We start from the raw sequence: 25,621 nt of genomic DNA, 5'->3' as shown, positions 1-25,621 counted from the left end.
CTTTTTCGGTCCTATAACAGCAAAAGTATCCCTGATAAGAAATCCTTGAAGACAAACGACATATGCACTCAGAGAAAGGGGGTGTGGAAAAGTAGTCCGGCAGCTACCCTGGCGCTGTTCGGCCGTGTGGTTTGGTGTTATTCCGCTGAAAACTAGACCGCCGAAAACTAGACCGCCAGCCATTGTGGCGCTCTGTGTGTTTCCTGAAAAATAATTTGTATGCCGAGATTATGCTCTCGCGAATTTAATGTTCGTAAGGTGAAATTTCGTTAGCTAAAGCGTTCGTAAACCGAGGTGTCACTGTAATTGATAGATGAAATAACGATTTTAAAAGTGGTGCCAGTATCCTTGGTGTGTGCCAAACATGGCACTCTTACCATTGACTCGCCCAAACGTCTCATTTGGCACAAAGACGCAAGCTAGCTCAGTGAGTGCCTTTTGGGATTTGTTTTTTTATACACGTTTGTGTGTATTGTGGGAGTGGCGGGGGTTTGACAGCGCACATTAAAGATACGCCGCGCACACACACCTTCCCGGTGCTCATTAGCGAGACTCCAGCAGCTCCGATGGGAGCCGCTCGGGGTGTGTCGCGGCTGCCAGCTATGCTAGCAAAGCTCCCGTCTCTACAAACATGCGCATGTGAACTTGAATGTGAAATTCAGCTGTGAAGTGCTCCCAAAACCCCCTCAGCTTTAAATTGTTTCAGAAAAAGCTTTTTTTAGAACAACAAATCCATGTTAAAATGTGAAGTTTTATCACACTGAGTCTTATTTTTTTGTATTTATTTGTTATATTTCTATGTTGTATGTTACATGCTTAAATAATCAATTTTTTAACTTGGAATGTATTTTTTAAATTCATATTATATTTATAAGCGCCTTTCAAAACTCTCAATGACACTTTACATTTGACGTAGACAATTATTCCCCAGAATATTGTTGACTTGTAGCAAGGCTGCGCGTATTTGTAGGCGAACGCGTGGATGGAAAAGCGGCGCCACACGTAAGGGTAAACAGCCTAATGGGGGGAAATCTGTCGTCTGAGCTTGTTTGATGTCAAACTAACGACTTGAGGAAATGAACCCGCGACAACAAAGCGCAATTAATGAATAATGCAGAAGCAAATTAGGGCAGGCGGCGAGGAAGCGCGTTCGCGACGGACGCCGCGCGCTGTGCGACTCGGGCACTCTGCGACGTTGACATCCGACGTTTTGACGTCGTGAGATAGCCCGTGTCCAAACGTCTTTTTTTGGCGATGCTTTCAAGTTCTCTGTCAAATAACGTTATTTTATTCTTCATAAGAAATATATTGCTCAATGATTTAACCAGATACAATCAAACCTTGGCTTTCGACCATAATCTGTTCCAGAAACCTGTTGGAAAACCAAGACATTTCCCATTATAATCAATGTCTACTTTTTTATTGTGATTGAACGATACAAACACGCCTGCTCACATTGGAACGCTACACGAGGTGAGTGCGTCGGTCACAATAAGATGCGACACCAGGAAGTGACGTCGAAGGAAGCAGAGGGGAGTCAAGTGATGCATTCAGGTGCGCTCACTTTGGTCGAGAACCAATTTTCAGCTGTAAACCAAGACTTAAAAACCCCGAATTGGTCAAGAACCAAAGTTTTGAAAACCGAGGTTTGACTGTAGATGAATACATTTTACTTCCTGAAACTGCTCAATTGTCCAATTTAAGTCGTCACCGAGGACTTTTGATCACGTCAATTCTGGGTTTCAATGATTGCCATCTTGTCGCTGTGTTTGTTTACGCGGTATGAACTGTTGTTGTTTTGTTTTGGGCAGGACGACAGCGATGGGATCCCCTGGTCGGAGGAGCGTCTGATGCGAAAGGTGCTGTACCTGTCCCTCAAGGAGTTTCGCAGTGCGCAGAAACGTCAGTTGGACGGCCATGCCAGTGGCAACCAAAACGGTAAGAACTTCCTGCTTAACCTTTAGCTCCGCCCACACTTTACACACACTGTCCCCGACTTTCAATCTTCAGGTGATGGAATTATGCACACCTCCCGCCAACATTATTTCTCGGGTGGTTTTCAGGGTGTTCAACGGCACCGTAACGATCAAATTGACCAATTGAATTGTGGGTAGTTGACCATATTAGGGCATTCCTGTTTTACAGAATGTCATCGGTCCACATTTCATGTGTCGCATTTTTGCAATGGCGTGGCCTTTGACTTGCGTCAGTTAGCAACTTCTTCCTCGTAGCGGCTTTCCATTCCGCCACAAAACGGATCCGGTTGCCAGATTCCCATCGTCATCCTTCATTGACGGGGCGAAGGACTTATTTGAACGTACTTCGTTTACGAGGCGTAAAAGTTGCAACATTTGGGATGAATTGTATCAAACTTTATTAGCCTGATGACTACCACATGTCGGCCTAGCTAATTGCTAGGCCGCTGCTTAACGCTGCTAGCTCCCGATTACTTACGCCCGCTTTGGTGTTTTCTCGCTCTTTCCATCCCTCTGTGTCTCTCTCTTGCTTGCTAGAGAAAGAAATTCTCTTTTAGCTAGCTATTAGCTAGTTAGCTAAAATTGAAACTGCTAGAAGTGGAATTTCTCTCAATAGCTAGCTCTCTCTCTCTCTCTCTCTCTCTCTCTCTCTCTCTCTATATATATATATATATATATATATATATATATATATATATATATATATATATATATATCTGTCTCTCTCACACACACAAATGATGTACTTGAGTGCAGAAAAGTTATTTAGCCAGCTATCAGTTTCAATTTTAATGAGCTAGCTAGCTAGCCAGCTTTATCTCTCTCTCTCTCTCTCTCTCTCTCTCTCTCTCTCTCTCTCTCTCTCTCTCTCTCTCTCTCTCTCTCTCTCTCTCTCTCTCTCTCTCTCTCTCTCTCTCTCTCTCTTACACACAAATGATGTACTTGAGTGCAGGGAAGTTATTTAGTCAGCCACCAGTTTCAATTTTAACGAGCTAGCAAGCTAGCTAGCTAGTTCTCTCTCTCTCTTTGTCTCTCTTTCACTAATAATGTACTTGAGTGCAGGAAGGTTATTTAGCCAGTTATCTGTTTCAATTTTAACGAGCCAGCAAGCTAGCTAGCCAGCTAGTTCTCTCTCTCTCTGTGAACTAGCAAGGTATCTCTTTCTCATCTTTCTGGAAGTCAAGAATAAACGTTATCGTCACGTATTATCATGGCTTTAATGTCTCGGAGGACCAAATGATGCTACGCTACGCACATCTCTGGGGAATTAGACGCAAACGTAAGGAGGCAAAAAGCTCAGTTAAGCACGCATAAATCTGATTGGAATCAAAAGGCGTCAGGATGCCATTTTGCACATGGCGCGCCCCCCCCCCCCCCCCCCCCCCCACCACCCCCAATTTAGCCTCAATCATCCTTCTGGCAGGAGAATTTGGCTTTTGTTTGTTTAACGCCTTCCTCCATCCCTCGCCGCCCGCCGTAACATCACCAGCGCTGCCCGTCACACGTGCGCTCATGTGCAACATGTCAAAGGCGTCTTGAGTAAAGCAAGGAAGGGGCTAATGAAGGAAGGCGGGCCTTGTTTGTTTGTCTTCTTCTGGGACGTCAGTTGCTCCCCCCAAACTGCAATTAATGAGCTCAATCCCGCCGCTGCTCCCAATTTTAGCCTTGTCTTTTTGACTCGTGGGATTACAAAAATGTGCAAAGACTTCCTCGTTTCCAAATTGAACCCTGGCTCGCTTTCAAGTCGTGACTGGTCGCCAGCCTCCATTAGATGATTGGTGAGTTGAATATGTATCAGAAATAAGGGAACATTGGAACACAAATTTTTCACACATTTCCCACAGTCATCAAGAGATAGAAAGCTAGCTAGCTGGCTATCTAGTAGCTCACTACCTAGCCAGCTAGCTAACGGATAGCTGACTAGGTAGTTAGCTACCTACAGAAAAATGTATCTTGTGACTGTAAAGTGTGCTTGAGAGTTTTGAAAGGCACTCATAAAAGAAAGGGCTCGGCGGCGCCGTTCGGGGTTTTCGGCGCACTCGGCGAGTCTTTGTTTTGTTTTCATGAGATGGAATCAAGGAGCAGCATGGCAAAGCTCAAAAGCACTCGAGCGTTGAGCGGCTGTCAGGACGACGCCGAGTGATTGGCAACTTGCAAAGGCCTTGATTATCTCCCTGCTGGCGAAACCCCCTCTCCCTCACCCTCCCTCACCCTCCCTCACCCTTTTTTTTTCTTGCGATGACTGTTTCGGTCTTGGCTTAGTGCCTCCCGCTTTCTTTGAATGCTCTTGTTAAATCACGCAAGCTTCGTGTGAGACAGCGTGAGAAGCGCTTAGCCGCTTATTAAACTCAAGATTCCATTTTTAACGTGCTTGAGTCTTGTAAATTTCCGCTGATTTCTTTCCTTTGGATGAGTCATCCTACCAATTGTTGCCTTTGATTTAAAGGACAAGCGACACCATTTTTTTGGTTTCCTAACTGACATCAGAAAAACGTTTGATAGCATCTAAAATACCCAAAACACGCAGGCTGATATTTTGAGTCAAATGAAAAACACCAATAAAAATGTCCCAAAATGACACTGAAAATGGCGAATTTCAGAAGGTCCCGCCCCCTTGTTTGTGACGTCACGCCAGGACGTCTTCCCTTGCTCTAGAATCAAAACAATGGCTTCAGAATGGGAGAAGATGCTTTCTTGTTACTCATCCAGTTATGAATAGGATTCAAATAGTTCTGAAGAGGAAAGCATACACATTTGCAATCGATTAAAGATGCGGATCATTTTTCTTGAATGTAAAAACGTACATGAAATTGACATTTCATTTACATGAAATGTAAATCTCTCCACTGTGACACTAATAAATTATTAGCTATTAGCTATCTAGCTAGCTGATTATTTATTTGATTTATTCCAAGTTGAGTGAACGCTGGCGCATGTGGCTGCCGCTGCTCACCCACAGAAAAACTCATCCAGTGACTGTAAGATGACCTTGAGAGTTTTGAAAGGCGCTTAGAAATGAAATGTATTATTATTATCAAGGTAAATCCAATCTAACATTTGGAAGAAACCTCAACATAACAACATAAACAACATGCTCATAAATAGCAAATTGTTATATTCTTTTTCAGTGAAGCTATAAAAGAAAGAAACTATTTATAAGGTTTAAAAGTCCCATTTATTTGAATTGGCACCATTTTTATTAACCGTTTCCTTCCAAAAAGCACCGTAACCTAGCGACGGGCTAAATGTGTGGCCTAGCTAATCGCTTACTTGAGGAACTCTTTGCTCACTTAACTGCCTCTTGTCTGTGTGGCCGAGCTAATCGCTAACTTCCGGAAGTCTTTGCTAACTTGTGGCCTTATTTTCAGGCTCGTTAGCCAACGGGGAGCTCAATGGCTCCGGATCAATGGGCGGCCCACAAGATGGCGACTCGCTGCACGCCGATCGCCCGGACGAGGGCGGCGACTTCTGCCAAGACGGCCCGGCTAAGAAAAGGTAAGACGCTCGCACGCCCACTAAGGCGCGCCTGTTGTTGTTTTTGTTCCACACGCTTGACAGCCCATCAGAGCCAGGGAAGAGGGTGGGGTCTGGTTGTTCGCGGGGCGTGGAGGCTGTTCTTCGTGGAGCAGATGTTCTTCAGTAATGAGCAGCTCCATTCAGCACCACCTGCCTCTTTTCCCTCACATGATACTGTAAATGCCAGCTCGCGCGTAGGCGAAGACACGAAGAAGCCACTTGAGGCTTTCCTGATGCCCATTATAATCATAATAATAGCGATGAAAAGGTTTCTTCAGCCGTCATCTGTACTTCTTTCAAGGTATCGGACGTTTCGCTTCTTCTCAGTTTGCTGACGAAGCTTCTTGGATAAGAAGCAAAACGTCCTACACACAAGAAACCTTTTCATCGATGGACCACTCCTGTATGACTGAGAGCTTACTACTACTACTACTACTACTACTACTACTAATAATAATAATAATATTTTTTTCTAAGCGCCTTTCAAAACTGTCAAGGTCACTTTACAGTCACAGGATCAGTTTTTCTGTGGGTGAGCAGCGGCAGCCACACACGTCAGCGTTCACTCAACCCAGAAGTAAGTCAAATAGATAGAAAGCTAGCTAGCTATGCCTAGCTAGATAGCAGCAGTCAGAGTGACCATTCTGAGGGTCATTTTGGACATTTTTGAGACAGTGGATGGCACTAAATTGAAATACATTTGAGTTTTGTGAATGAGTTTGTTTGTAAAATGGCTATAAAACACGTGGGTGTAGTTTTCATTCAATAGTTACTCCAGAAGATGTGTGATTGACTAAAAGAGGAAGAGAAGGTGCGCTCCCGGTGTGCTCCTATTGGCAGCCGGCGTCTTGGTTTGGTTTGCGCTCCCTGCGGTCAGGTGCAATCTGGACTTTTGCGCTTTCCTTCTCTTGTTGACGCTGGCGCGGCATGTCGGGTTCAGCCGGGGGCCACCCTGCTCGCCGCCTTTTCATTGTCGTCTCACTGGAACGCATAAAGAGGCGGCCGGCGACTGGCGCTATGAAGAAGAAGAAAAAAAAAAAAGAAGCCTTTCTATCTGATGCTAATGAAACGGCGAGCGAGCCAAGCGGACCTCTTAGAAGGCGTGAAGGCTGAGACTGAGACTACGCCAGCATGCTTTTTTTTGTTGCACCTGGCTTTGGCCTAAAAAAAGGGAAGGGATCACTGTTTGGAGGGAAGTCCCTCCCCAAAAGAGGGGACGGCCAAAGCAGAAGGACAGGTGCGAAGGAGTGTCAGGGTTTTTTTTTTTTTTTTGGGTTTGGCAGGAGACGCCAAAGTTTACAAGTCTTTTGAGAGTCGTGCCGTGTTTGCTTTGCCACGCTGCTGAGAGTTGCTCAAAGACGAGCGAGCAGGCACCAACGGATCCTGTCAAAATAAGAAACACATCCAAAAATAAATACAACAAAACAAAGACACAACAAATAAATGAAGACATAAATAATAAACACAAATTAAAAAAATAAATACAAAAAAACAAACACATAACAAATAAATACATACATAAATAGATACATAAAGACAAATACAAAAATAAATAAACACAGCAATGCATTGATAAATAAATATAGAAAATACATACATAAATAATAAACACAAAACTAATACTAAAATAAATCCAAAAACAACAAATACATAACAAATAAATAAATACATAAATAATAAACACATGTAAACAAATTAAAAAATAAATACACAAAAACAAACACATAACAAATAAATACATACATAAAGACATACATACATAAATAAATAAATACCAATTTAAAATACATACATAAAAAATAAACAGAAAAAATAAAAAAAAAATAGAAAAATAAAGTAAAAAAAAAACATGAAATAAAAAAATAATAAATGATTAAATAAATGAATAAGTTTAAAACAAATACGTACATAAGTAAATAAAGAGAAAGTCTCGGAGGAATGCCGATGTACGAGCCAAGCATTAGCTGTCATCATCATCATCATGTTTGCAATCTGCTTCAATTTCTCGACTGAAGGGAAACGTAATTGTTTTCATTTCCTGTCGGGCTGACGGCGCGATAACGATGCCGCTCGCGTGCCTTGAGATTTTTACTCATTAACTGCGCCGCGTTATTGCAGGATGGTTGCGCTTTGCTTTTTTTTGTTTGTTTGTTTGTTTTCCCCCACTGCCATAAAAGTTCTTTTGAATCGATGATGTCAGACAAGAACAAGGCTGGCAAGCTCCGTCAACCCCAATCGGGGAAGCCTTCTCTCTGGCTGACGTCTTTTCTCCTCGAGCGCTGCATGCTGGCTTTTTGCCCAGGTGGTCTTTTTCCTTGAGAGGGCGGAACACGTTTGCCAGGCAACGCAGCCTTTTTTATTTATTTAGATTTTTTTTATTGCTTGTGAAGCTTGCTACCTGTACCTTATTCTCAATGCCTTTTTTTTTCCTGGAAACTGGTTCACTCCACTTGTTGGCCTTTAGTGTCATTTTGGATGCTTGATATATTATATATATGTATTAATTTAGAAATTCTGTAGGGGTGGCAGCTGTAGAATTAAAAGAAAAAAGTGGTGGTCGTAAGTGCGGGTGGTGTAACTCGCGCTGGTCATAAATTGGATGTTACCTGTATAAAAAAAAAACTGAATAAAAAAAAGTAGTAGCGAGTCGATGTGAAGGGGAAATTGCGGAATGGAGGAAGACCAATGTGAAGTTGAGCACCGTGCTGGCTTGAGAGACCAAAATGGCTGAAATCTGTATTTAAATCACACACACACTTGTTTTGATCCCCTCTCAGGCCTCGCCTTCAGGCGCAGAGGAAGTTTGCGCAGTCGCAGCCCAACTCGCCCAGCACTACGCCCATCAAGGTGGCCGAGCCCACCGGCCTCAACGTGGGCCCGGTCGGCCCGCCACCTCCTGCCGCCAACGCCGCCGCCGCCTCATCCTCATCGCTGTCACCGTGGCTTGCCGCCACGTCCCTGTCGTCATCCATCCAGGAACTGTCGCGACGAAAACCCAAAACGGAGGATTTCCTCACCTTCCTCTGCCTAAGAGGTAAGATGGCTGCCATTTTACCACTGGACTGAATGCAAACCATTTACAGCGCACGTGAGCCTGATCCTTAGTCAGATGGCACGAATAAAAAGGAAATGACGTATAAATAAATCCAACGTAGGCCGCGGTAGGGGATTTATGCATTCCGAGGATTGAATGCTTGCTTTAAATGAGGCTTTCATTCCCTCTGGGATATTTCCACTCTGCTGCTAGCAAGAATTTATAGACTCAAGTTGAGTGTGTGCGCACGCCAATATATGCGCCTGACCTCCATTCATGGCGTTCAGGTGACATTTCCTCCATCGAAGCTTAGCGTGACGGCGCAGGAGAATGTCAGCAGGACCCCCCGAACTTCAGACGCTACGAGGCTCGGGGGATTCGTTGATGTCACATGACCAACAGCAGCCTAAGATGATGGCGCCGTTAGCGTCTCTTTTGTTATATCGCACTTCATCTTCAGCGCTTCAACGTTAGCTCAGTGGTAAAGTGGTTGTTTCGCAGCCCGGAGGTTGACGGTTCCATTCCCCCAGCCATTGGGAAACGTCCTTGACCAAGATTCATTAAATCGAATCCAAAATGACCGCCGTGACTATTCCCTCGCGCCCCCACTAGCGTAACAGCTCGTTTGTTGTTCAGCTTTGCGCATTTTCACCACCAATTTTACGTCACTACCTCTCGCGCAGAAAAGCAACGGACGGTGTCTACCTAAATGTTTTGAAAGCGATCTGAATGTTGTCGCTACGTGTGCGTAACGTCCGTTGGGATTATTTCCCCCCCTGATAAAGAAGCAGCTGTTGTTGTTGTGGTTTTCCTGCGGGGGTTGCAAGTAATTGGGGGTGTTTTTTTGTCCTGACGCAATGTGGGAGTAACTGCAAAGTCCCGTTCGCAACGTTGTTGATGTGCCAATTGGGCTGTCGCTAGCCGTCTGCCGCTAGCGGGTATGAGTGTCAACACGCTTTTCCACCGAGGTGATGCACATACGATCCAGGAAACCGGAAACCAGATGCCTTGAGCAAGAACGGCGGCCATTTTGTGAGTTAGCGTTAGCTTGCGCGTGGGGTTCAAGATGGAGGTAATGGCCGAGAAGATGAACTCCCACCTTTGATTAATCGATAAAGTTAGACCGCACGAGTCACATTGTGCACACGCTCCAGGAAACCGGAAACCAAGAGCGGCTGCCATTTTGTGACTTGTTAGCTTGCGCGTCGGGAGGTAATGGCCGCTAAGTGGAACTCCCACCTTCGATGAATCAATGTGGACTTCAATTGAATTACCCAATATGATCGACCGTACCCCAAATATCCGTTAATTGTCATGCAGGTGTGTCCAAAAAGGTTTTATTACTCCGCTTTTTCCTGTTTTTGTTTGGGCGCTAGATTTTTGTCTGAAAATGTCGACTTCTTACAGTTGTCGTTGGTGCAATTTGTTCTTGTACTAGTTCCTTTATATTGAAGGAATAGCCGTTACTAAATTGGACAGCTTGTCATGTTATAAATGGTTAAAGTAAAAAAAAAAAAAACCAACAGTACAGCAGCAATGCTATTGTGAGGCCGCTTATAGCTTTTTACAGAGTGTGTTAGCATGATGCTAAATAATCAAAGCCATGTGCTGGTCTCATACTCTGTTATACATCAAGGTTTTTTTTCTTAACAAGACTCGACATCTTCTATTTCCTGAGCTGGAAGAGCCGGATGCTCCTGGCGTTAATCAACAATCATTCTCAGACAAATTCAATGAAATTGTGGTCATAAGGCCTCCTCCGTACTATACTAAAGCCCCCCCCCCCTCGACTGCCGCTGTGGCCTGTTTGTCATTGACCCATTGACCCCGGGGGTCAGCGCACTAAATTACAAGCGTTTAGCTAATGAAGCCAGTCATTAAGAAGCTGATTGGGTCAACGTGCGTGCGTGTATGCGCTCTTGCCTTTGTTTAGCCACCGTGTGATTGGTCGTCAAAGAGAAACCACATAAGTCACAAATTGGCAGGGAAAGAAAAAGAGATTCTGCCCGGCAACAAGTGACCACTGAAATTCAACCAATCAGACGTTCAGCTTCTTGCCTTTGTGCCTGTTTGGGCAGGTTCGCCGGCATTGCCCAACCACATGGCTTACTTTGGAAGCTCTCAGGAGGAAGAGGACCTCGCGGAGGTGGTGGACGACGACGACCACGAGGAGCTGAGGAGCGCCGGCGGCTACGGCCATTTGCACACTTTGCCGAGCGGCGGTGGTGGCCACGCCCCCTCCTCATCCTCATCCTCCTCTTCATCCTCCACCTCCTCTTGCCACTCGACGCCACGCAAGGGCAAGCCCCTCGCGCGACAACCCCTTAATGGCCACGGTAAGAGAAGAAAAACACGTAGGAGATTCCTCACAAAATAAACAAACAAACAAATACATAGATTAATGGATTGATAGATTAATAGATATGTCAATACGTAAATAAATAAATTTAAAACCAAATAGATAAACAAATCAATAGAGTAATAGATTATTCGATTGAATAATTAATAATTAGATAAATAAATGAAATAAAATAATAGATGACTTGATTAATAGAATAATAACTAGTTATGTAAATAAATACAAAACAAGGTGATAGACAAGTAAATAAACTAATAAATAAAGAGCTAAATAAATAAATGGGGTTACATATTTTCTAATTACTCCACTATGTTTTAAGGATTAAATGTACCATTTTTACTATCACTATTCTTCAAGTCTTGAATTTAATGAAAAAAGAGTTTTTGTTTTTTTTAAATATTACGTTTCATCATTTGAATTAAAAGAATGTTTTTTTTGGTTTTTGTTTTCCTAGTATTCAATTTGTGTTTTCAAATATTCGTCTTCATCCTTTCCAAAAAAAATGACCTTTTGAGTGTTGTGATTCATAGCAAAACGCTGCTGCGGTTTTTTATCGTAACTTTTCATGGATTGAAAAAAAATGACGTACCTCCGTCTGATGCCATTTTGTCCGATGTCATCCATGGGCAGTGCTGAAAGCGGGCCTGCGGGAGAGCCTTCGGCCCAAAGCGGCGCCGCCGCCGCCGCTCCTGAGGGAACGCAGCGAACGGGCCGAGGCGCGCGAACACGTCAGGATGTTGCAGGCCATGGCTACCGCTAATGCTAGCAGCGCCGCCAAAGGCCTTTCCATCAGGAGGGCCGCCGAGGAGCTTCGCAAGCAGGTCGCACCACAAAGCGCCGCCGTCCGTATTTTGCGAGTTGAACAAAAGAAATCATGTGGCCCTTCTTCATGCTCCGTTTTGATTTTGGACGTTGCGTCTGTCTGCGTTGCACAAAATAATAGTGTGTCAGTGTTTTGAATGGCTATGCTATCTCGCTATCTCTCTCTTTGTCACAAATGATGTACTTGAGTGCAGGAACATTAGTTAGCCACCTATCACTTTCAATTTTAAAGAGCTAGCGAGCTTGCTCTCTCTCTCTCTCTCTCTCTCAAAAAGAAAGGTGGAATTTCAATCTTGCTCAGCAAAAAAAGTGTGACATCATACATACATAATCTAGAGCAAAAGTCCGCCCACAGCAGCAACATTTTTACACCGTGTGCAATATGGCTGAAATGTGATGCCTCAATATTTTTGACCAGATGTCTCCATCACTGTCCGATAACAGCATGACATTAGGTTTGATCAAAATGAAGCATTTCCAAATGCAAATAACAAAAAAAGTCGTTCAATGTAATTGCTGTTTCCTGGTAGGAGTCAACATGAAGAAAAAGAATGAAATCCGTATAGACGCGCAACTGCCTTTCAATAACAAAGAGCAATTTTACGCGACAAGCAAGCGTTGGCGTGCGTTAATCGCATCGCTATGCCTTTTGTTCTCTAGCCTATTCAATTGACACACTTTGTTTCTTTGCAATCCGCGTGCGCGTGTGATTTTTAAAACGTCGTCAAATCCAAAGCGACATTTTGGAATGACCGACTTTTTTTGTATTTTGTTGCTATATTCTCCAAATGGCGAATGGCGGTCCATTTCTCCTGGCGACACAATTTCCCGTGTGCATCCGTGACGCTAACCCCTCCCATCCTCACCTCGCGCTCCGTCTTGGCCTCCATCAGGTCTCCAGAGTGAACGGACTGAGCCGTCTAAGCGCCTTGCAGGCGGCCGCCGGGGGGACCCGCGACTCGTGTCTGCCGTCCAAAACTGTGAAGTACACGGCCAGCGTTTCCAAGGGCCACATCACTTACACCAAAGCCAAGCAGAGGGAACTGGGCAAGAAAACCAAACTCGGCGGCGGCGGCGGCGGCGACACGGCCAACGATCACAATCAGCACAGCCAGCCAACAGCCGACAACAGGCTGACCTACTCAGGAAAAGCGGCAGCAACGGCCGATCACAGCAACGCAAAAACCCGCAAACAGGTGCTACTCGCCAAGGGCCTGCGCGAGGGCGACCCGGCAGCCGCGGCGGCGGCCGCCTCCCGCTTCAACGGGAGGCTAAACGGGCACAGGGAGGACGGCGACGGACACGAGGGCGACTTCCCCGCTGGGCGAGAAGGTCTGCGCAATTCCAAACGCCGCCTGGAGGTGGTGCTGCACTCGGTGGAGGCTAGCGTGCTAAAAGGCGCGCAGGAGTCCAAGAAGGTCAAGCTGCAGCCGCCGCCGGAAACGCGCAGCGGCAAGAAGGCGGGCTCCATGCGGTCGGCCACTCCCACCACCCCGCTCTCAAGCGGACGCCTTTCGGAACCGCCGCCGCCCCCCGAAACGGAGCCGCCCGCCCTCCCGTCATCCACGCCCCTGGCGCAGCAATCCTCTTCCGCGGCAGCGGAGTCGCTGAACCAGCGGCCCAAACGGGCGTCGGCCGGCAAGCTGATGTTGATCCGCCAAGCGCAGCGGCAGTTGAGCAGGTCTCACGGCCGCGCCGCCGCTTCGTCCCCGTCGTCCGGCCGCAATCACTCCGGCGCTACCTCAGACCCCGGACGGGCCGCCTCGCCGCTCGCCGACCGGTCGGGACTGCCCGGGGCCTCGCCGACGGGGCGCCTGGCCGACCGCGACAAGGAGTGGGAGCGCGAGAAGGAGCTGGCGCGACAGAAGGAACGCGAGCAGGAGTGGCAATGGGGCTCCCGGCGCAGTCGTCAGGAAGGCTGGGCGGCGCTGGGCGAGGTGCCCGTCTTCCTGCCCGATTCCCGCCAGTTTCAGGACCCCCTGGCCTACCTGGACGGCGCGCGGCAGCAGGCGGAGGCGGCCGGCCTGTGCCGCGTGGTGCCGCCGCCCGACTGGAGGCCCGAGTGCAAGCTGAGCGAGGAGATGCGCTTCGTCACCAGCGTGCAGAGGGTCCACATGCTGGGCCGGCGCTGGGGTCCCAACGTTCAGCGACTGGCCTGCATCCGAAAACACCTCAAATCTCAGGGCATTAGCATGGACGAGCCGCCCGTCATCGGTGAGACGCCGCCGTGTTGGCGCCCTCTGCTGGATGCCTTTCTTTGGCCAAACAATTCTTGCTTGTGCACGACAAACATCAGATATTTCTGAATGAGCGCGCTTCGCTTTTAGCGTTTTAGCCTGAGACAATCTCTTTTGGTCAATGGATGCGACAACTTTGTGTTTGTTTTCAACATTTAGCTTGTAGCAGACGTGCATCTTTCCCTACATCGCATCACAAAAGGTTGAGTAAAGGCCGTGCTAGCTATCTGTTAGCTGTCTTTTAGCTAGCTAGCTTTCTATCTGAGTTACTTCCGGGTTGAGTGAAGGCCTAGCTAGCTATCTGTTAGCTGTCTGTTAGCTAGCTAGCTTTCTGTCCGAGTTACTTCCGGGTTGAGTGAAGCCCTAGCTAGCTATCTGTTAGCTGTCTATTAGCTAGCAAGCTTTCTATCTGAGTTACTTCCGGGTTGAGTGAAGGCCTAGCTAGCTATCTGTTAGCTGTCTATTAGCTAGCTAGCTTTCTGTCCGAGTTACTTCCGGGTTGAGTCAACGCCGGCGCGTGTGGCTGCCGCTGCTCACCCACATTATTATTATTATTATGATTATTATATGAAAGGCAATGTTGCATGAAGTTTGATTGCCAGTTTGCGTAACCTCGGGCATGTGACGTGCATACTAACGCGCAGCTGGTGTGGCGCAGGCGGCTGCGAAGTGGACCTGGCGCGCTTGTTTCAGGTGCTGAACGACATGGGCGGCATGCAGCAGGTGATGGACCTGAAGAAGTGGAACAAGCTGGCAGACCTGCTGCGCATCCCCAAGTCGGCGCAGGACCGTCTGGCCAAGCTGCAGGAGGCTTACCTGCAATACTTGCTGGCGTACGATTCGCTGGGCGCCGACGAGCGACTTAGGCTGCACGACGAGGTAATTGCTTACGATGACAAATTGCGGGCGGAAACAACAAACCTCCCTGAGTTTTGCTTTTTATGTATGGATTGGATTGGATTAGCCTTTATTAGTCTCGCAGTGGAGAAATTTACTTTCCAACAGCACCAACATTTCTGCTGAACAAAGCAGAGCTGCGAAAATGCCGCCCAGCACAGTCTCCTCCTTGATTTATTTTGTGGCCAAAAATGCTGAAAAACAACCTCTATCCGTTCCACACGACTCACAACAACACCAAATTCCGTAGCGTCACATTTCCGCAAGGGAGTATCTGGAATACTGAAAGTCAAATAGAGAACGATTCAGCCTTGTCATTGTTCCAATAGGTACTACAGGAGAAGCGTCAACTGGAGGCGCGGCGCGGGCCGCTAGAAGGTCTGGCGGACTCGGCCGCACCGGCGCTACCTCGCTACGAGCCCAAGAACGGGCTGGCGGGTGGCACGGTGGGGGGCGCAGGCGGCGCTGGCGGCAATGGCGTCTACCAGCATCTGAAAGATCTGGAGGCTCAGGTCAAAGCGGGCCGGCGCCGCCTCTTCGCTCAGGAAAAACATGGCGGACGAGAGGATGGGCGACGTGTCGCTGAGCATCCTGATGATAGCATCCTTGGCGAGCAGCATAAATGTATTTGCAAGGTTAGTGTCAGGGATATGACAGTCAGACACTGGGGACGAAGACGAGGAACCAGAAAGATCGTCTTTACTGCCGGCGGGAAACGTAGTCATTCATGACAGACGTCTGAATTCTGCAGCCCTCTGCCAAGCTATTTATTGAGAGTACATGCAAATGAAAGTGATACATAACATCGTTTTTCTTGATTAGAATACCACGCCCCTGCAACGTTCTGAGCCCCACCAGCTGTAAGCAATAAAACGTTGTCTTTTCCACGAGCTGATACATTTGAAACCTTCCTGTGCAGGATGTTCAAGTCGTAAATAACTTCGGTGATAAACGGGTATCCCGAGTCTCACATGTTGACTAAGCATATAACAGCAAGAAAACTAGCTACAGAGAGGGGGATAGCTAGCTAGCTAGCTATAGATAGGGCGGATAGTTATCTGTAAAAAAAGTTCTTATCCCATGACCGTCCGTCCTTGAGAGTTTTGAAAGGCGCTTAAAAATGAAATGTATTACTATTATTATTATTATTATAGCTAGCTAGCTATAGAGAGGGGATAGCTAGCTAGCTAGATAATTCGTTAGCGAGCTACAGATAGGGGGGATAGGTAGCTAGGTAGTTAGGTATTGATAAGGGGGATAGCTAGCTAACCATAGATAATTTGTTAGCTGGATAACTATCTACAATACAATACGTATTGATTTATATCGCGCTTTAACAACAGCTGAAGCCGTAACATAGCGCTTAACGTGCTAGATGCCTATCCCACACACACACACACAGTTGTAATTCGGACCCGTTTGCGTGTAATTTTTTTTCCAGCGCGGTTTCTTCTGCGGCATTTCTTGCGTTCATACCATCTGTGAAACTGTCACAGGGCAAGTCGGTGTCGCTGACCAACTTCTTCCGGATCGCTCGTAACACCATGACCATGTGCTTCAACAAGGAGCCCGCTGCTAGCGAGGTCGAGGTTAGCATCGTCATATTTATCTTATCGCCAACCAAACCATTTTTTTGGTGGCTGTTTGAAAAATAGAATAAAAGTGCCATGCGCGCTTGCGTCTACAGCAAGAGTACTGGCGTATCGTGGAGCAACGCGACGGCCACGTGGCCGTGCAGTGCGGTAAGGTGGACACCAGCACGCACGGGAGCGGCTTTCCCACCGGCAAGTCGGAGCCCTTTGCCAAGTGAGTGACCACCCCCGCATTGCCCTAAAAAAGAACCACATAAAACACTGAGCACAATTTGTAATGTGGTTATGTGGCGCCATCTTGTGTGCAGACACGGGTGGAACCTGACAGTCCTCCCCAATAATTCGGGCTCCATCCTGAGGCATTTGGGTGCTGTGCCCGGTAAGAAGGCGAGCCTTCGAACTTTAGCACCAACCAGACTGTGTGCTCGCAATATGCTATTGTACGCTGTTAGCACGCTGTGAGCACGCTGTTAGCTCGCTGTGAGCACATGACGATAGAGCTTGAAAAAAAAAAGTGGGGGAAAAAAAAATCAAAAGTGAGAAAATGGATTGAAAACACTTGTGAACTCGTTTCAACTTTATTGATAATTCAAAGGCAGAGTGTAGACTGCAAGGTTAAAATATCCCATCAATCAAATAACCCGCACAAGCCATCTGTACAATTTGTAAAGAAAAGACAAGCAAGGGAACCAGCTATGAATGAAGTTTCTGCTGTTGCAATATCACAACTTCCAAGATGTACAACCCAACGTTTTTTTTTTTTTTTTTTTTTTACAGTCACAGGATATTTTTTTCTGCGTGTGAGTAGCGGCAGCCACACGCGCCAGTATTCGCTCAACCCGGAGGTTATACATATAAATAAACACATACATAAGCAAAGAAATAAATACATAAAAAACAAATATATACACAAATAAAATATATATATTTCCAGATAAACACATGAATAAACATATCCATTCCATCAAGCCATCAACGACCATCACAAAGGTAAATAAAACGACTTTATTATATAGTACAGTTTATTTCTTTAATTACAACACAATAGCACATTTGTTATACAAAAATAAGGTATGTTTTGTGTAGTTTTAAGGCTTATTTAGTTGAAAATTGTGTTTTATGGGGACCTGGGACGGATTATTCTCATTTGAATAGTTTCCTATAGGAAATTAATGTTTGGAATACACACTTTTCGCCTTACACATACTTAAGTTTGTAAACCAATGTATCACTGACATATATGTGTATATATATATATGATCAATGATGACTTTGGTTGCCCGCAGGGGTGACCATTCCCTGGCTGAACATCGGCATGGTCTTTTCTACCTCATGCTGGTCTCGAGACCAAAATCGCCTTCCATACATCGATTACCTTCACACTGGTGCTGATTGCATTTGGTAGGCTGGCCGCACATCATGCAAAGCATATTTAAGAGGGGGAAAAAAAAGCATTTAAAAAGGTGCCAATGCGTCCTTTCAGGTATTGTGTCCCTGCTGAGGAGAAGTCCAAACTGGACAAAGTGGTCCACACACTGCTGCAGGCCAACGGGACGCCCGGACTGGAAATGCTTGAGAAGAACGTCATGGTGTGTGTGTGTGTGTGTGTGTGTGGATGGCCACAAATTCAATTGGTTCAATGTTGATGAATAAGACTGGACACGTGTTTGTTGCTGCTGCTTTTAGATCTCTCCGGAGGTGCTCAGCCGGGAGGGCATCCGCGTGCACCGCACGGTTCAGCGCAGCGGTCAGTTTGTGGTCTGCTTTCCGGGCACCTTTGTGTCCAAAGTGTGCTGCGGCTACAGCGTGTCCGAGACGGTGCATTTTGCTACGCTGCACTGGATCAAGATGGGCTACCAGGCCGCCAAGGTTTTTATTCAATAAAAAAAAATATCATGTGACTTTAAGCCACTGACTGACTACTAGTTTATTTTATTTTCCTTGAGAGTGATTTAAAGTTTTCTTGGTGATGTTCATGCCAGTAATATTGTTTGGACACCCATCTATATATTATTCAGTTCTACTGTAGTAACATCCTGACCAAAAAAACTAAACTGCAGTATGATAGTGGTCTAGTTCCAAGTTTCCACTGAAACAATGCGTTTTTTTAATTTTATTTTTATGAAAAGTGAAAGATAAGATTGAAGTGTACAAAGTAATGTTTAGCCCAGTCCCAAAAAAGTTGCAACTTTTGGCCAACAACTGCAAGCTCCTTTCCTCTCAAATCTCAAAAAGCGGCCAATGCTATCCAGGTCTGCCCCCTTCAGGTCAAAATTAAAAGTCAACCACTTGAATTTGTTTGAAAGATGAGCTGTTTTTAATCCACCGGTGTCAAAGTCAAGGCCCGAGGGCCAAATCTGGCCCGCTACATCATTTTATTTGGCCCGCGAAAGCAAATCAAGCATGTCAAGTTCCATGACGTTTGCTAAAGTCTGAACCGAAATTTCAAATTGTTGTCTGTATATCACAATAAGTTGTTTTTGACTTCAAATTTAAAAACTACTTATTCATGAACTCATTCATTCACTGTCATTCCCGAATTTATTCTGGAATTGAAAAGCATGACGTGGAGTGCCATTGCCGAATTTGTTCGGGTTTTGTTTTTTTATTAAAAATAATAATACTACATTTGATTTATTAGCACCTCTCAAAACTCAACAGTTGAGTGATTTGCTCTTTGACCCCAACAGGACCTCAAGTGCCGGCGCATCGCCAAGCCCTTCTCCATGGAGAAGCTGCTCTACCAGATAGCCACGGCCGAGTCCAAGCGGGACAACGGCCTTCTGCTCGCCACCATCGCCGCCCTCCTCAAAGATCTCAGGTGAGCAAGGCTCCGCCCCCGAATCGCAATCCAAGTAACTTCCCAGAAATAATTTCATCTTCAGAGCAATTTTTTTTCTTCTGCTAAATGATACAACGCCAGTAAAATGTTCCTAAACGCCGTTAGGAATTTGGAGATGCGCCAGCGCGAGGAGCTGTTCACGGCCGGCCTGCACTCGGCGGCCCGCTACGGCGCTCACGACGACGGCCGCAAGAAGCCACGCGGCAAGTGGACGGCGCTCGAATCCTCCGAGAGACGTTGCCAAATCTGCCACCACCTCTGCTACCTCTCCATGGTCAGCCGCTACCGCTACTTTCTTCACGCACGCACGCACGCAGTTTCTTGCTTTTAGTTTCACCTCAATCCAACATCAAATAATCGCCTCACAAAATATGTTCATATTATGTGACTTGTTTGTTTTTGGTTTTTGAGAGCACTGTTAAAGGACAACCGACACAGAAAAACGTTTTATAGTGTCTAAAACACCCAAAACACGCAAGGTGGTATAAATAAAAAAATACATTAAATTAAAAAGCACATCAGAACCAAGCAAATACTTTTTTTGACTGCAAAATTAGAATGAAAACAAACTGTTTTGTTTTTTTCTTCTTCTTTTTTTTAATGAGAAAGCCCTGCTTATACAAAATTATATAACAAAATTAATACATTATTAATTAATATATTAACATATAATATATTATTATAATAAATTAATCTAATATATTCTATTATAATATATTATATTAATAAATTATATAGCAAAATTGTACATTATTAATTAATCTATTAATCTATTATAATATATTCGATGAATAAATTCATTGAGTATATTATATAATAATATATTATAATATATTAATAAATTAACATCACAAAATTAAAAATGACAGTAAAAAGAAAGTCTGCACTAAGCAAATATTTTTATGACTACAAAATTAGCATTATGAATATTTAAAATGAAAACAAAAAGTGTGATCACAAACTAGTTAATTTAATTAATTTCACAAACAATTTAATTTAAAGACAAATGACAAAAAATTAAGGCTGATTGATGAACAAAACAAAAAAAATGGGGGAAAAATATAAATGTAACATGTATATATTTAAAAAAAACCCTCATCTTTCAATGCCAATAACAGCTGAAATGCAAATAAAACTTGACATGGAAACATTATGGTCACGAATAAAAAAAAAAAAAAAAAACAAGAATATTGACATTTTGACGCAATATTTTTCACGTCATTAAGAGTGAACACTTTTCAAGGATGTGAACTCAATGTGAATTTTTGCAGGTGGTGCAGGAAACGGACAACGTGGTGTTCTGCCTCGAGTGCGCGCTGCGCTACGTGGAGAAGCACAAATCGTGCCGGGGCCTCAAGATGATGTACAGATACGATGAGGTCAGCCCCACCCCCAAAAAAAATCATTTCAATAACTTCCGTGTGTTGTTAAAATCACTTGACGAGCATTACTGGCGAAATGTCCACCTTGTTGTCCAAAAGTCACAAAAGCTTCATTTTGCGTGTGTTCATTTAGGAGCAAATCAACAACCTGGTCAACCAGGTGTGCGGGCGCGCCATGTTGAAGAGCGGCGGGGGTGCCACGGCAACGGAGGCCTGCCGCCGCCCCGTAAGTCCCGCCCAAGATTCGCCGGCCAAGCGCGGCGGCGGCGGCGGCAAGCGACGCGCCATGGAGGTGTCGCTGGGCCGCCTGCCGTCCGGCCTCCTGGCCAAGGCGGCCGCCGTGTCTTGAGCGCTTTTTGCACTTGCCACCACCACCAAACGCAGGTGGCGCCATTTTGCTTTTCTTCCGCCTCGCCAAAGTTGTTCCCGACGCGACGACGCAGTCTTACTTTGAAAATCCTTGGGGAGGAACGGCCGAGAGGGGGCGCTATGGTAGCGGAAAACTTGAAAGACAATTCTATTGCTGTTTTTGTTTTTTTTCCGTCTTTCACCTCCTGCCTCTTTTTTTTTTTTAACTTTTTTTTGGTGGGGTTTGAGTGCAAAAAAACAAAAGGTGTGCCTCAGAGCGAGCAATTTTTTTTTTGTTTTTGTTTTTTTGGTGCTGTTTCTAGCCGATAACTAAAGTGTGACGTAAGCTACACTCCTGTGCTAACATGGCGGAAAAGCTTTTTTTTTTTTTTCCTCTCACTTGGTTGGAGACGTGCAATCATGTTACAGGGATGAAAGTCCTTTGGATTTTCCCGGAAATTTTAAAATGATCATAAAAGTTCCTTAAAGGACAACCGACACCTCTGGACAACTTGCGTCCATCATTTAATAATCCATCATCACACTCACTTCTACTGAGCGCAAACTTTCCACCGCATGTCGCTATATTTTAGCTTTTAAGACTAGCGCTGAATATGCAGGAAGTCTTGTTTTCCAGTTGATGACGATGCCTGACGTGACGTCACGGAGGGAACGCCCCTGACCGAGAAAGCGACACACAATGCATTTTGGGTACTTTGTTTGGTCTGAAAACACTGTGTTGATGGCGAAATTAGAAGGAAAACACATCAATAACGGCATGGTGAATCATTGTGTGTTGCACCAAGACTACTATTTGATAGTAGTTGACACAAATTCCCAGCAGACAAATCAGCCCATTTCCAACAGAGGTTGTGCGCCATCTTGTGCATTTTCTGGGACGCTACATTGGAGTCCTGACGGCTCAAATTGATACGGAAGGACTTCTTGAATCGATTGCAAACATGTATGATTTCCTCTTCAGAACTATTTGAATCATATTCATAACTGGATGAGTAACAAGAAAGAACCTTCTCCGAATCTGAACTCTCTGAAGTCATTGTTTTGATTCTGGAGCAAGGCAGTCTGTGAAGGAGTATCCTGGCGTGACGTCACAAACAAGTGGGCGGGACTTACTCAATTTCACCAGTTTCGAGCTCATTTTGTGGCAGTTTTGGGACACTTGAAGTCATTTTTATTGGTGTTTTGCGACTAAAATATCATCCTGCGTGTTTTGGCTATTTTAAATGCTATAAAACGTTTTTTTCTGATGTCAGTTAGGAAACAAAAAAATGGTGTCGGTTGTCCTTTAAAAATGGAGGGAAAATGTGCCTAAAATGAATCTGGATATTAGTTGACGACATTGAACAAACAACCAATTTTCAAGCAATCGGCGGCGACGCAACCGACGTCACAGATTAATGATTTGATCTAAACCGCAGGTGTTCAAGTCAAGGCCCGGGGGCCAAATCTGGCCCATCACCTCATTTTTTTCGACCCGCGAAAGCAAACCAAACTGATGATGCTTGCTAAAGTCCCAACCAAAATGTCAAATTGTCATCTGTAATCGCTGAAAATGTTTCTTCAGCCGTCATCTGTACTTCTTGGAAGGCGTCGGACGTTTCGCTTCTTATCCAAGAAGCTTCGTCAGCAAACTAAAGGCTAACTGGTAGTTTCGGCCCTATATATATATATATCCCTGCTGTCCGGACATGGCGGTGCGGGACTCTGCTAGATAGGTCCCTGCTCTCAGGGTGGGGGGAGCAGAGGACTAATCCCAGCGGCTCCACTGATTACTTCTATTGTCTTACCTGAGTATGAGGTCTATGACTGGCCTGATTGCTCTGTTATCACCTCATCAGCATAACTAAGCCTATGTTGCCTAAGCAGTTTATTGTACGAATGATCCAAAATCAACCTCACCCCACCATGGCGATTTAGTGAAGGATTTTTCTGTTTTAAGTAAATCGCTTCTTTTACTCCCCTTTCAAAGCATCTATTTTCTTTCGCAAAGATGTTCACCTCATTGTCGTCAAATGAGTGGTTGCTAGCTTTTAGCTGCATAATGTACTGCCGGTTGAAACCACAAAAACAGTCATTATTTTTGACTTGAAATGTGACAAGTCGTTATTTGTTGTGCACTCTCTATGTGGAGGGCATTAAAAATGGTCATGGTTTCCCGTAATTCAAAATGGCCCCCGAGAGGAAACTGTAACTACAATGTTGCCAGAGTTTGACACCCCTGATTGAGGACAATATTTAAATTAGGAACACGTTCATATCTAAATTCCGGAATTTTCCGGAAAGTCCACTTTCATCTCTGATGTTAACATTCCATCTTTCTTCCAGTCCTTCATCTGACTTCAATTCGTATCATTTTTTTTTTTATATATTTGTCTTTTCTTTTTTTTTTTTTTTTTTACATGTTATCAAGTAGAGCCACTAGTGTCAAATGTGAAATGTTTTTTTATTTATTTTATTTTTTTCTTTATTAAATTGAGTGATTTCTCCCCTCCAACCCACCTTGGGATTTTTATTTTATTTTATTTTATTTGGGGGTGTGTGTATGTGTACATAATCCTGTAAATGTCTTTTACATACTTGAGCCCACCGGGAAAAAGGGGTGATGATGATGATGATGATGATGACTGATGATGGTGATGAAGAAAAAGCCTTACAATTCCCTTTCTTCATCGATGCGCGCTGACGACAGGGTCGCTCCCATATGTAAAAAAAAAATTGTTTAAGTGCTGCTTATATCGCTAAACATAAGATGACTTCCCATTCCTAAGCCCCGCCCCCCCCTCAGCCTAGTTTTCTTCCTTTAGCTTTACTTTTTTTTAAGAAAAAGGGGGAAAAACGGCAGGTGAGATTTTTTGTTTTTCCTCGTGTGTGAAAATTTCACACAGAGAAAAAAAAAATAAGGTTGTTGTAGCTCTCCACTTGTTGCACTGAGAAAGAAACTGCTTTTACATCCTGGATCCTATTTTTTGTTTGTTTGTTTGTTTGTTGTTGGTCATCATCCACACCCTCGCAGAAGACTGAGAAACTCTTTTCGGACGATTTAAGGCAGAAAACGCCAACCGACGTGAGCGTTTTCAGTGGCGAAATAATAAAACTAATGACCGTGAGCGTCAAGGTTGATGGCCTTAACTAGCTTTGCTTTTTGATACAAAAGTCTGGATGTGGTCACTGACAAACAGCCAGGCTCTTAATTTATTGCTCCGGACTCTCATGTTGGTGACTTTTCTTTTTCTTTTTTACTTTTTGCAATTTGTTTGTACTTCAGGTTCAATAAAAAAAACTTGTCTCTTTGAACCAAAGTCATCATGTGCCTATTTTTCTTATTCATTTATTATTTCCTTCATGTTGGGTTCTATTTAGCGACGTTCCTTTTGTGTTACAATATTTTCGGAATAGTATATAAAATTAAAAATCAACCGCCGAACGCTGGTGCAATATATTACGTCACAAAAACGAAACCGAGTCACACTTTCGATAGATTTAAATTTTTTTCTGAAATTTTGTTTCAGGTAGTTTTTAAAGCATTTTATTTTATTTAAAAAATACGTTGTTGTTTTTTGTTGATACTTCGTTAGTTTCGTTTCCTAAATTAACACTGCGATAAGTTAATGGCGTGACATTTCAACTGTATTTCGTCACATTCGTCTGAGGTAGCCAAAACATACATTTGACACATATTTGTGGGCAGATGCTTTTCACGAGAACTTAATCCAAATTGAACAATCATTAATAACTTTTTAGGTGTGGTTACTTGTCATTCTCTGGCTACTTTATAGTCTGCATCCAACGTGTATTTTCGTTCCTTGATTGCTTATTGACACATGCTGGCGAATCTTGTAAACTGCATCCACTTGAGCGACGAACAGAAAAGAACCGTTTGTTGCACTACCAACATTTAGTCACGAGGTGGCGCCATGTGCTTAATTGTGATATTTTAAAATTCCGTAAAGTGTGAAAAACTGTCGCAAAGTCACATTTGTCTAAAATTATACGGTATTTTATTATTTACAACTTTGTGCAGCAATAACAACGGCGAACACAATATTATTTTGAAAATATAATGAGAATAAAGTGAAAATATATCCATGTTGTATTTTTGTTTGAGTCATTCATCGGTACGTGGCAATCGGACTAACCATCAGCTGTTGTGCTGGAATGTCGTAAAAACGGTATAATATCAGTTTCTTTTAAAAACGTATTTTCAAAAACACTATAAAAATTACATTGAAAATGTTTGGAGATTATTTTGTCCGCTTTCGTCTAGTTATTCCCTGGAAGCAAGTAAACGGCGTGACGAAGATTGCTGCCGTAAAATAATATGAAAAATGTTGCATTCATGAAAAATTGTAATTAGCCTTTTTACTTTTTTTTTAAAGCTTGCGTAGAAGTTTTTATTATATGTTTGATTGGTATTTTTCTGATATTTCCGACAATTTAAAAAGATACTATATCGAGTTTGTGTCTGTTTAATGAACGCTCGTAGACACGGTACTTGGATTTTTCTATAGTTGCATAATAAACGAGGGACCGCGAAGGTATTTTTTTCGGATCGCTGATGTCATTTTAAAACTTAAACGAAGCGTCCAAAACTCCAC

The 25,621-nt window shown here is 44.2% G+C and overlaps 1 protein-coding gene across 2 annotated transcripts in view; it reads left to right on the top strand.

The window, feature by feature from the left end:
• Positions 1-24,052, top strand: part of jarid2b (jumonji and AT-rich interaction domain containing 2b) — a 62,034-nt gene extending 37,982 nt beyond the window's left edge. For both annotated transcript variants that reach the window (XM_089023373.1, XM_089023374.1), the window contains exons 2-19: positions 1,812-1,938; positions 5,345-5,471; positions 8,270-8,526; positions 10,605-10,862; positions 11,516-11,706; positions 12,601-13,921; positions 14,603-14,823; positions 15,171-15,476; positions 16,338-16,430; positions 16,529-16,647; positions 16,742-16,812; positions 17,720-17,834; positions 17,917-18,022; positions 18,120-18,302; positions 19,124-19,254; positions 19,381-19,549; positions 20,547-20,654; positions 20,791-24,052. In XM_089023373.1, the coding sequence (XP_088879499.1) occupies positions 1,851-1,938; positions 5,345-5,471; positions 8,270-8,526; positions 10,605-10,862; positions 11,516-11,706; positions 12,601-13,921; positions 14,603-14,823; positions 15,171-15,476; positions 16,338-16,430; positions 16,529-16,647; positions 16,742-16,812; positions 17,720-17,834; positions 17,917-18,022; positions 18,120-18,302; positions 19,124-19,254; positions 19,381-19,549; positions 20,547-20,654; positions 20,791-21,006 (4,080 nt within the window). In that variant the 5' untranslated portion in view covers positions 1,812-1,850 and the 3' untranslated portion in view covers positions 21,007-24,052. The remainder of the gene's footprint in view (positions 1-1,811; positions 1,939-5,344; positions 5,472-8,269; positions 8,527-10,604; positions 10,863-11,515; positions 11,707-12,600; positions 13,922-14,602; positions 14,824-15,170; positions 15,477-16,337; positions 16,431-16,528; positions 16,648-16,741; positions 16,813-17,719; positions 17,835-17,916; positions 18,023-18,119; positions 18,303-19,123; positions 19,255-19,380; positions 19,550-20,546; positions 20,655-20,790) is intronic.
• The last annotated feature ends 1,569 nt before the right edge of the window (positions 24,053-25,621 follow it).

This window comes from Hippocampus bargibanti, linkage group LG20 (assembly GCF_051943395.1).
Source record: "Hippocampus bargibanti isolate YZ-2025 linkage group LG20, ASM5194339v1, whole genome shotgun sequence".
In the NCBI taxonomy this organism is placed as follows: domain Eukaryota; kingdom Metazoa; phylum Chordata; class Actinopteri; order Syngnathiformes; family Syngnathidae; genus Hippocampus; species Hippocampus bargibanti.
The sequence above is the reverse complement of the archived record's forward strand: the minus strand, read 5'-3'. Positions and strand labels throughout refer to the sequence as shown.